Raw genomic sequence first — 12,764 nt, forward strand, 5'->3', positions numbered from 1 at the left:
CGACCAGGTCGTAAACAACCACTTTTTTCTTTTTTTTTTTTATAGACCAGCTTTTCCTTTTTAAACGGCGTCACTACACGAAATTATTACAAATTACATTCAACAGGAATTTGACTATCGAAGAACGAAAAAAAGAGATGTTTTTCTACCTTTCTGGGTCGAAGCCTGGGAAGTCGATTCAAAACCAGAGAAACATTTAAGACTTTTTCAGTGTTAACTGAGGTCGTATCGTCGCTCGCGAGAAATTTCGCGAGAGGCAAACATTTTGCCTTAAGTGGTTCTAGCTCTAGATCGTTGAATCAGCACTCAGACTGATGCAGTCGCCATTCAATTGGACTGAAATTCCTTTATTTTCTGAAATTGTAATCTTTTCTCACGCTTTATGTAATTCTTTCACATTTATTTGTAGGCTTTCCTGCAAATCATTCGATACGTGCTACAAATTACATAAGAGAGCGTTTTGTCAAAAGACTCCAACATGATTTGGCTGAACTTGAAAAGCTATCGAAATACCTGGATCAGCTTAGAGATAGCAGCTTTCAGCTACCAAGTGATTTACACCAAAATAGATGACTTTATACTGACCCATACCCAGAATAATAGTTGCGAAGAGTACTTTATGTTAACGACGTCCAATCACAGCCAGTGGTGCAACAGCTGCAAATAGCTTTTAAAGTGACTGCATCCAGCCAACGCAGAATGACTCTCCGCATATCTTTAACAGATGCTCTGCGAAACACTCCAGAGCAGACGTTGAGGCTTATAGAGGTGCCTACAATAAAGTATGCAGGGAATACATTCAAGCCTACATGGTAGTCATGCGTGACTAAGGTTCCTTGAATCATCGTCAACACTGCCGTAAGAACAGGCGGAACGAGTTGCCAACAGGCTGTTTAAAACTACGCGAGTTTTACTCGCTTGGCAGACAACATAGAACATAAAATGAAAATTTGTATTCTTAATGATAAAGGACCTGGACCAGACGGAATACCAACCGAAACGCCTAAGATGCTCTTCCACGAAAATCCAGGGCTTCAGATGTGTGGTGGATAATATAATTCTGAAAAAACCCATATTGGCTTTCGTAAGGAAATAAGTTCCGAGTTTCACGTCTAGCACTGCCGTTAGGCATCCTATCAGACGGACGGTTCCTAGCGTGCAACGGAATATGTCTATACCCAGGATCGACCTTACACCATAACGTGTTCCTAATATTAGCAGGCAAATAAATTGCCCACTAAGTTACCACGGGATTGCTTGAAAAACACAACAGACCTCTGTTGTATGTGGAACAGACTGTATCATCTGTCTACTAGACATAATTGGAAAATCCTTTGAAATCATCGCACGTAAGAAACTGACGGCGAAACTGAAATAGAAGGGTGCAATCTCGAATTCTGGATACGGATTTCGTATAAGCGGGTCTATTAAAACCGCCAACACCAGAGTTTTGCAAAAAGCCAAAAAGAAAAACCAATGGCCAGGGGAATTGTGTGCACTTACTTTATTAGATGTGCGCAACACTTTCTAGGCTTTGAACGAGGCTAGACGAGGGACTTTCTAAATCTTCTTCTAAAGATGATGTGTTATGTCTTACTTTTATAACAGGGCAATGACTGATAGGACAAAGGAAATTGCCTTAACAGATGGAGTGACCCACGGATTACTACTGGGCCCGCTGCCGTGGAATATAGTTGATAATGGCGCCTTATAGCTTTTCGAGCTGAAGAGCATGCAGTTGATGGCACAGTTCGCAAAGACGATACTTTAGAGAGAAAAGCATAGCTTGCTTAAAAGATTAAACGGAGACGCCCGGACTGCAACCTACTATAGTCGGGAACAAAGTAATTCTTAGCAAATGGAGTACAGATTTAGATCGAAGGATCAAGCCAACACCGAGGAGTTATGATGAATCAATCCACATTTCGCCAATGTAACTGACAAGGGAACGACGGTGGTTAATAGTTTAGAGAAAGTCTTTCCGAAAACAAGAAGAGCCACAAAAATGAAAAAGAGATTCTCGGGACATAAGACGAATTCACCAAGTTAAACACGGCGTTCAAAACGGCAAATATACCATAAGCTATAAAAAAAACCAGCACTAGGAAAGGAACGAGCAAACGAGCAAACCACGAAGGAATAGCAGCAAAATCGGGTTACCGCAGCTTTCTCTAGAGAAGTGGACCCATCATCTACTTACTGGCCTAATCAAATGGCTCAGTAGAAATTGTGGCGTTCACTCCTTGGCACAAGGTCCTGGCTAGACACGAAAGTTTTCAAAAATATTTGTAAAAGAGGATGAAAGGATAAATGACACAAACTTAGTCAATGATGTGACAAATATCATTTTTGTCTAACTAGGTCTCAAGGTAACTTCTAGAAAATTTGACGTACTTAGCATGACGTACAGAACAGTGGCAAAGATGATCATTGGTATGGTCAAGAACGAATAAGGTAGACAAGAAGCTGATGGGAAGAAAAAGTGCGCTCGAAGGAAGGAATGAGGGAGGAAAACGAGGAAAGTTCGGGACGCCTGGAAAATTAATAACAAGAAAAACGACAATCTATATTCTCGTGTTAATTAAAAAATAGCTCTTTAACAATTCATCGGTAAAAAATAAAAGTGGTCGCTCCCCCATTTTACAAAAGCGATACGCAAACTGTTCCTCTGAGAGTAGAAAAGAGGCTGAATATGACTAACATATGGTGAGTGCAGGTTCCACGTATGCTGGCAAGTATGAGGCCCGAAGTTGGTGCGTAATTAATTACACAGTTCTTCCTCTATTAAATAAATATTATAGCGGTAATAATTTATGTTATTATTATTTTCAGGAAACACATCAGTGTCAAAAAAACATATTGAGTCCAAGTAAATGCGTCCGCCAACGCGCGGCCGTACATGAAAACTTAGGATATAATTAGAAAAGAATTTTGAAAACTTGAATATATCTAAGACCAGTCACAGTTCGATCGAACGATTGCGGTATACGCAAAAACCCAACTCGCAAGTTTGACGAGAAAAACTGGCTTCAACTAGTAATAAATGTTGCCGCGTATTTCGTGCTACTATTAATAAATTAGATTTCCGGACGAACTTTAATTCAATTTCGGTTCTTCAATAGGTTCAAAATTCGATGGTAGGAGCGAATGAAACTAATTCATTAAGGCTTGAATTGATGCCGTTTTTTTACATAGTGCTTCATGCATACTATGGTGTCACTCTACTGTATCTTTACATTTCATTCTTAGCGCGTTATTTCTTCCCATTCGTTTCTCACTTCTGGGTTGTGATGGTCATCGGACCTGTTGCTTGAGCAGTCGGTATTTCAACCTTTGTTGTTTCGTTTTCGTTAGTGCGCAAGCGGGATCTTATGGTATTCCTTATGTTGTAATAGAACATAACAAATCTGAAAGTATACTATATTTCGAGATCATCTTAACTCTGCAAAGGGTCTTGATGCCTTAAATATAGAGCAAAGTAAGCAAAAATAGAGAAATGAAAACCTCACCCTTGTTTTTCAACAGAAATTCACGGCCGTGATGGTACGTCGAAGAAACGAAGAGGGAATAAAGCTATGCAAGCATTACTTTCTAACGCCAAATATATCGGCCTGTACGCTATATAACTATCATAGGTGCATATGATTTCCATATCAATGATTATCGAAATGCAATGAATTTGTAATCGACAATGTTAGCGTCATTGGTTCTGTATCATCATAACAATAAACTTGTTGCACATGGAAGAGCTCGATCGTTTGCGTTCTAGCAGCTGCCGAGTATTCTAGCAGGTGTTTGTAGCTAATGTAGCAATATTAGATAGATATATGCTAGTTCAGTATGCTCTCCTGCACGCATTAAGTTCTGCCTATCTTGTATTCAGAATGCAAATGGAGTCAGACTACTATACGAAGCATACAGCTCTAACCTTTCAGGTGTGCTTAGTGAACAAATTTGTTTTGAAGTTTAACATTTCATAAACAAACACGAAGAGGAATCTGTAATCCATCCAGGATAGAAGAAACGTTTCAAAACCCTCTTAGAAAAATAATGAGCCCATATCATCCCACGCTCTATACGTTATATTGCTGCGATAACGCTGAAAACGAACATGAATTTTTTATTTTTCTTTTTAGCTTGCTTGGCTTGCTCTAACATGTAGCCGTTTTGTATGTCACAAATATCTATGAATCTAATGAAGTGCTGTACACCAAGGTTAAGAAATACATAAACATCAGTTACGTGGAATTCACTCATTTATTTAGAACTCTGATAAATTATGTGTGTCATTTATGCAAGACTTTACTCAAACGACTATTTGAAAAGCGACTTGTCCATAAATTACTTGCAGTCAAATACATAATGAACTTTTGGCCCCTTGTCTGAAAAAGCGCAAATTCCTTACCATCGTTATATTGTTACTACCATTTATTTACTCTAATTGCATTCTTAAATGTGAGAAACGATTGATACATTATAATAGAAAGATGAATGAATATTCAGTCAGAGTTTCAGTGAGCAATAATAGCTACAAATCTCTCCCTATAGGAGATTCGGCAATAGTAGTGATGATGGTGTAGCAGGGAATAGCTACTACCTTACGAAGATGAAATCGGTTTAAGAGCGTTTTCATAGTTCGTCACTATTGTTGTCATTCAGTTACACTACTTGTTTTACGCTTAATTGGTGAGCAATAAAAGCTTTTTCGGAGAAAATGTGTCCCCTGTCATAATCTTGAAAATGTTTTCGGGCCCATTTCGTTACCGGGTCCCTAAGTGGATCGTAAACTTATATGAATAACTTATATGAACAATGTCACTTGTAACAAATTTAAAAATGCACTGCTTACTCAATTGTAATCGTAAAAGCTGTTTACGGTCGGTATGGCCCAACCACCAGTAAAATATTAAACAAGACAGGGACTAGCCATTACGTATAGCTTCAAGGTAGAAAGCTTACATACAGGGTACTACTCCTGAGTATTGATATATTGATCTTCACCGAAGTACTTGATTATAGTGCCGGTAGAGGGCGCTAACGAAGTGAATCCCATCATAATTTTTGTTTTTCGCAAAACGGGAACTTCAAATGCGTTCTGATTTAACTAACGTTTTCTGGAAAACATACATGTTTATTCACAATTTTTTTCTCAAATATATTTTCCAAAAACTTATGTTTTCTCAATTACAATAAACAGTTTATATATATATATAAATGTGTTTAAACTTTTGTAGACATATTAAGGTCTACAGAAATTCATCGCACCAGTCCTTTAGACACTGGAAGCAATCAGTTGCCTGTTTTGCATTGGCTCCGGAAATATCCTTGAGCCACTCAGTGAAAAGCTCTTGATTTTTCTTGAGGACAAGAAACTGCCCTAGGAGGATGTACGCCTTATCGAATCCCTTAGCAACAAGACGTTTGCCCAACACCTGTGCACGAAAAATAATTACGAGTTAGAAATGCAGCTCTTCGGGGAGCAATAATATTGCTAGACATAAGATGCTTGACACGCATCTATTACACTTCCAAAATACCTATTGTACATCATGATACCATTCCTATAAGAAACTATCTTAGTCTAAAATGATATAATTGAATTAGTTTATATCGCCATTAGGTAACGCAAACATGATTAAAACATAACATGCCTAAGCAATGCTTCGTAATAGAAAATTGCTAATGTTCCAGATATTTGGTTTATATTTATATTTCGCTATTCGTGTGTGAAGACTTCTGACTCACGGAAAAGTGATTTCTACTCGCTTTTCCATCACCCTATTCAACACTGTAGCGCGGTAATTAATATTTTGTATCGTTCTAGTGAACTTTTAATAGAGTAATTCTAATGAAATTCTATCGATTAGCATTTAAGCTTACAGAGAAGTATAGAAATAGCCGTCGTTATACTCGAAAGACAGTATCGTCGTCACCCGCAACATTCTGCCCGCGCAAACTAGGGGTGCAGGGGTGGAATATAAGAGAAGCTGTTGGTTGGTAGGAGCGCTTGTGGTTCAACCTGACTCTCAGCGCTATCTTTTCATGAGAACAAATCTTTGGAATTACCTTTTGACATTCACTTTTGCTTCAAAGGCTGCCAGGGCGGTCTTGCTGGACATAATTGGCCTTTTTTCCAACAGACCTATCAGGCGACAGGTAACCATATCAGCAGCTACTGCAAATATTATTTCATCTCCCTTCTTAGTCCTTTTTCATAGATCATTCGTCATCATGCGTCAGCAAGTGTATATGAGCGATGACTCACGCACCATTTATTAATAATTACTACCGCAAGGAAACCATTTTTCATATATCCTACGAACGCTAAGATGTGAAGCAGCTATGCTTGTTATCCATGTTTCCTATTAGAAATACTACAATTAATGGAATATATATTGTCCTTTCACCACTCTGTCGCCTTGGTTCGGAGGAATAAATAAATGGCCACTACCTGGGCGTTATGTACACAAAATACTGCATGTGTATTCACTAAATTGAAATCGTTTAATTGAAAAGGCCTGTCATAAGCGATAACCATGTTTTCGTCTATGATAAAAACAAAATAAAGTATAACATTTTAACAACCACAATACATTGATTCACGTTCATGAAGAACAACACAACGCGATATTCGTCAATAAACAGGTTCGTATCCGGACAAAACTGAAAGACTTGTACGGCAAACAGTTACAATAGTTGTAATCTTTTGTGAAGTTGTTTGCTGTTTGGCTTCTTACCTCGCCGATGCCGGCAACATCAGTGATGGGTTTTTCGCCCATGGGCTCGGAGACGAACGACTTATGCTTCTGTGAAGTAGTCGACATTTTGTCGATGTTCCGCTCAGCCGAATCTAATTGTGACCTAGCAACTTTTGTCTAGTAAAATCAAACGCTCGTAATACGATAACCCTGTTCACACAGGCACCAATCTACAAACAGACAACTTAGCAGAACGAATTTTGAGGGCTATGTCAATGTACGGAAGCCAGTAGATCTGCGTGTTTATCTATATAAGAGCCACCGGAAAAGCAACGGTCAAAAACGAACGCCCGCCGCCGAGTTTCGTTGATACAGACAGTTCGAAACACAGGTTTACCTCCTCTTGACGGTGACTCTTTTACTGGGAGGTCTTTAACACATCGCATAAGTGAGTCGTAATTTCGGAATCGCCGTTAACCTTTACAATGTAAATGTTCTGGTCGTTTCTTAGTGGACTTTGTGACATTTTAAGTATTTAAGGGAAAATATCTTGTGTTCTCTTGTAGTGAAACTGCGGGGACAATAGTTTGGTGCAGATATGACGATATAAATGCATTCATTAAGAATATGACGGCACCCTGTACGTGACTATGGTCCCCTAGTCACAATACTCCATCGTACAGAGATGTTAGGCAAACGATATCTTCTTCTCTTCGTTCATGTTTTGTTTGTGGAATGCTAAGTACATCTATCCGGCGGTATGGTAATGATTAAGTAATTTATACAAACAGCCAAGAGGCGTTTCAGTGTATAGCAGTAGTGCAATGTTTCCAGTCAGCGTAATTGCAAAAAGGTTTCTAACAGAGCTATGGAATGGCTTTGGGCGACAAAAAGGACGGTTTGTACAAGCAAAATCGTTCTCTCAACACAAAACGAAGACATATTATGATATTCTTCAGGTGACTGAGGATGTATCACCAAAGGATCTTAAGGCTGCATTTTATAGGTTCGTTTACGATTCTCAGCTCTTGAATTTTTGCATGGCTCTTTTATGACCTTAACAATTGTCAGATTCAATATACAATTCTAGTACAGAGGGTGCAAACACTGACCTATTTTTATTGTTCTATCTTTGATTATGGATGAGGCAATTGCAAGTGGCTGCAGTGTGACCTCCCGAATAATAAGTTAGATATGCAGCTTGTAACGAAAATTCAACTCAAGTTGTTTGAGGGATTAGGTCAGTTTTTAATTTAAGTTTAAGTAAACTTTATTCAAACCACACGAACTTCAGCGGTAGGCTCAATTTGAAAGAGAGCTTTGACTAATAATAAATGTTTAGAATCTTAGTCCAACACTGGTATTAAACATTACAGCTGTTTTTAAGCACGAAGCGAACTGTGTTTACACCAGTTTCGGACCTAGAGTCCCCCATATCTTTAGGCGCTGTCACGGCAACAACTGACTTTAACTGAAAATCATTAACTATCGTGCGTATTTATACAATATTAATTACTCGTATATAACATGAAATATTCAATAATATGTAAGTTTTTATTACATAATAAGTACTATAATGTTAAATATTGTCAGTCCTTGTTTAATGTACTATCCTATCACAGCTCACGGCTCAACTTATCTAATTGGAACTTGACCTGCATGATTAATCTGTTGCATTCGAATCGCAGGCTCTCAATGAAGCTTCATCCTGATCGTAATATGAATAAGGCCGATGCAGCTGAAGCATTTCGGAAGGTGTCTGAAGCTTATCAGGTATTATCGAGTCCTGAGAGTCGACAAGAATATGACTGCAAAGTTCTTGGTACGCGATGACATGTAACACTCAGTGTTGAAGATATGATTTCGGTTGTTTACAAAAGTTTTGATTGTTATTTCGAAAAATTGGAAAATTTTTGTTCATATAACTTTATCTAAGGAAATATTTCACTATAGATAAAGAACCCATTGCTAAATTTAAGTTCATCAAACTTAAGCATTAATGCTTATTTCACATAGGTTATGACTGAATAAAATAACGTATTGGTTGTTCCTGAGTTCGTGCGGGCAAACAATCGGTATTAAATTCGAACGAAGCAAGTGCTAAATAAAGTTTGAACTGTTGACTGCTTCGAGGTAAACTCAAGATCCGAGAGTAAGTTGTTAAAATAGCCTTATGTACATAATATGCGTGGTCGATTTTAGATTAAAACTCCAGTGTCCAGCATATGCATATGTAAGAAGCACTTCAGAAAGCAGGAGTGGCCTCTACTATTACTGATTTGTTTCAGTTTATTAATGTGTCAAAATAGGACTTGCCTGAACATCTTATTACATTGTTATCGCATTGTTGACATTCCTTTACTCCTAGTAAATGCTTGGCCTTCACTCTAGAGACTGCTGAAACTGCGTTAGATAGCCCCTTCATTTTTAGCAGTCATATCCTATGTATATACACCTTCAACATTATTTAATGTCTTAGATTTTTCGTGAGTAGATATGATAGCCACTACTGAAATTGAAGTGAAGATGCAGCTGTCATGCAGATCACATCTTCTCTGCAACTCATACTATAGTATAGCTAACGTAATGAAGGTAAAGTTGGCCCAATATGCATAAACCAGTTACGTTTCATATGAAGCGTTTGCTTTGAGACCACATGTATAGTATTACTTTACTTTTAGTATCAAATCTATAGGCCCGACCCTCTTGCCCCGTGCAAACGCCGTGGAATAATTATAATGGGCACTGCGTGTCTCACCATCCTGTGCAAACTGGCAGCCGGACACTTTATGGAGGAAATCTTTTGTTGCTTTTTGATGTACTTTAAAATCACTTCTGCATTTCGTAGTTGAGAAAGTGCACAATGTTTAAATATGGGCGAACCTATATTGTTATGATAATTAGGGTTGATCACTGGAAGCTCGCTAAGAGGCTTTGAATTGCGGGCCCAAAGCTGAACATATATACTAGAAAAGTATAAAGCATGGCCCATAAAGTATCATATATAGACAAAGGACTAACTCTTGTTAACTCTAATCATTGAAAGTATATGTGAGGACCTTAAATGAAAATTAAGTAGATTAGCTTGCAAATCATTATTCTATTGTATTGTGTGAGGTATTGTGTATATATATATATATATATATATACTAAAGAATGCTCATTTGCTAGATGGAACAGTTCCTATGATAGCGCAGTGGGTAAAGTGTTTTCCTGTTCAAGTTAGGGACCCTGGGTTTGAGTTTGGGCGTAGACACACTTCATGTCTTGATAGGAAGAACCAGCCGTTTGAAGTAATGCCTCACAGCCCAAATACCGAACGTAAAATATGAAAAACGCTTCAAGTGCTAAGCTTGTCCTATATTTTAATCTTTAAATGCACAGAGGTGCTTGTCAATACATAGCCGACATGCAGGGTCGCATCTGTAATATTGTATTGCCTTAACCATAGCAACAGGTGTCCTTAGAACCTAAAAATGTTCTAGGTCAACCAAGGGTTGAATATACCACTTTTATCACACCGTACGCTTCTTCCCCTCTTATAGACGAAGGAAAAAGGACATGCAGCTTTAATATGCGACTCCACAGTTTGTGGTTTTAAAAGACAGACGGATTACAGCTTTGAAATTATATCACCCTCAATTCACCTGCAGCTACCAGTCCCCATAAAGTTGCATGAGCTATTAATTAATTACTATCATTGTTTTTAGGTAAAACCCGTGTACAGAAGCAGGCTCCGGGTAACGTGATTATTAAAACAAGAAGCCCTCCTCCCACGGGTCATTCTCACATTTATAACTTCGACGAATTCTATCAACAACATTATGGAGCAAAGCTACGACAAGATATAATGTATAGAAAACAATATGCACAGTATGAAGCTAAGCGAGACCAGAAGCCAGAAAATATTCCAATATCGATTTGGTTAGTTAACTATATGTCACACATACAAAGTCATTACTATTAATTCTTAGTGACTTGGAGAATTCAACGGTAATCTATATATTCTGTATTTTTATCGTGCCGTACCCTCAATCCGAACTGTTTCGGCCTTGGAGTTTTTCTTGATTCCACTACTCTGAAAGCAATGAAGCGCGCACCCAGCCTTGTAGCAGCGCAGCTTTCATATATGTTGCTCCGACACTATCTCACCCTCTCCGCATTAAAGAGATACTTTCCAGGGAAAAATCTATAGTGACCTTGAGTGAAATACTTCTTTTAGGATTGATTTGTACTTACTTGTCGAGATAGTGATCATTTAGGTTTTTTCATTGTTTTTAGCGATTTCTTAAAGTAATTGTATATGCCGAATTGGCTTACTTGATAAATCGCAAAATATCTGATTATAAGGTTTTACCGAAGTCGCGAAGAAAAAACATTTTTAGATTAAGGCTTGAAATGGGATCAGAAATTCAAATTCAAGGTCTAAAAATAGTTGAAAGTTGTTAAAGGTTAAAGATTACGAGATCAATGACGGCTCAAGCAATTTGAATTTCACTTTATTGTTGTTATTATTGTTAAAGTCATTATGAACAAGCGTTTTGTGTGGATATCGGACGTAAAATTCGAAACATTAAGGGCTTCACTAAATAATCAACTTCAAAGGATCCAAACCATTGTTTAGCATATGCCGTTTACCTTCTAGGCAGTCGACAAGAATTTTACGCGTGTCCGATAATGTTTGTCACATTTTTTTTCTGTATGACAAAACCGTCGTTATTTTAACAGAGGCTAGCACGACCCTTGAAAGCCTTATACTTAGGATTGTATATATCCTCTTGTAATGTTCTGTTTTAGGTTTTTGGCCATAGGATTCCTCCTTATTGCCGGTTGGATCAACTCGTTCGAAACGAAACCAGAGAGGAGGACGACCAACAAATGATATTTGTTTCAGAGCGTTTAGCTTAATAAATCGTTAATTGTTCTCTAGTAAATATTATTTAATGTTTATTAACGTTTATTATCATTTTAAATTTAGTCGCCAAGGTTCCGGCACTTCCTAGTCCCGGCAAGCAAGTCTGTAAATACCTCAGGAGGATCACTTGTTTTCCTGGCCTCAATTTTAGTTTTCTAATCGGATTCTAATTAATTCGGAAAGGTTCGGTTTGTTCAGGTTGATTTTTATTTACATTTCCTTATTTTAGCGAATTGAGTAGACAACATCGAATTAGCCATAATAACATGCATCCAGTACTTGCCTATGGTTATTGAATCATAACTGACGTAAACAAGCGCATTGCAGTTAACCATGAAGTAAAAAAAAGTCTACAGAACTTAAACTACAGAACTTAAAAACGAATGGCAACGCCTGGACGCTTTTCAAGCTATGAGCGAATAAATTAAGTCTTCAAGATAGTTTTTCCATTCTTAGGCGTAAAAAGCTTTATTAATAATTGAAAAAATTTGATAAAAATGTATGGGTCTGAGCAACGTATCGAAGCAAAATCGTCATATTTGCGGACCCGACGCTCCATTTACCGCTGCCAGCTGTTCAGGTTATGGTCTATCTGCTTGTTCTCAGAAAAGAACTATTACTCTCCTGGGTAGCAGTTATGATACTTTTAATGCGATAAAGAATATCCTGTATTTTAATCTAATTTGAATTACATAAGGAAAAATGACTCCCATTACTTCATACGCGGAAGAACATTCAAATTCGTGGAACTAAGAACTTCAAAAAAAAGCCAGCATACAGTTTTTTATTGTTTGTCTATTAAACTACTTAGGCTCGATGCACAATATATCTTGTTTTGAATTTTACGTTTGAGTATTTCAGCTGATATGTGCCGTAAAGTAGAGCCAATCCCGCAGATTATATATAGTTGTGTATTTCAGGCTTTGTGTTACTCTGATCTAATCTTTTGCGTTTTTAAGTAAACCGAATTTTAATGGGTTAGATAAAACACGATTCCGTGCTATTTGCCTTATTTTCTAGATGTTTTCAAAGTTCGGGCAACCACAGCTAATTTTTGAAAATCTTTTTTTTTTTTTGAGTACTGAACTTCTTAAAATAACGGAATGCGATACGAGCTTTCTGCAAGAACTCCAAATGTCACTAAAGAAACT

General features: G+C 37.6%; 2 protein-coding genes across 2 annotated transcripts; one reads left to right on the forward strand and one right to left on the reverse strand.

Moving 5' to 3' along the window:
* Positions 1-4,238: 4,238 nt before the first annotated feature.
* On the reverse strand, positions 4,239-7,040 carry baf (barrier to autointegration factor). Its single transcript, XM_022839598.2, has 2 exons — positions 6,738-7,040; positions 4,239-5,432 (listed from the first exon to the last, which is right to left on the reverse strand). Exons 1-2 carry the CDS (start codon positions 6,822-6,824, stop codon positions 5,247-5,249), a joined length of 273 nt encoding a protein of 90 aa, XP_022695333.1. The 5' UTR covers positions 6,825-7,040; the 3' UTR covers positions 4,239-5,246.
* Positions 7,041-7,190: 150 nt separating this feature from the next.
* LOC111264024 (uncharacterized) lies at positions 7,191-11,632 on the forward strand. The gene is made up of 4 exons (XM_022839596.2): positions 7,191-7,704; positions 8,387-8,520; positions 10,409-10,622; positions 11,496-11,632. The coding sequence occupies exons 1-4, from the start codon at positions 7,523-7,525 to the stop codon at positions 11,578-11,580; spliced, it is 615 nt and encodes a 204-aa protein (XP_022695331.1). The 5' UTR covers positions 7,191-7,522; the 3' UTR covers positions 11,581-11,632.
* Positions 11,633-12,764: the final 1,132 nt, after the last annotated feature.

This window comes from Varroa jacobsoni, unplaced genomic scaffold (genome assembly GCF_002532875.2).
Source record: "Varroa jacobsoni isolate VJ856 unplaced genomic scaffold, vjacob_1.0 scaffold_814, whole genome shotgun sequence".
NCBI classification, from domain to species: domain Eukaryota; kingdom Metazoa; phylum Arthropoda; class Arachnida; order Mesostigmata; family Varroidae; genus Varroa; species Varroa jacobsoni.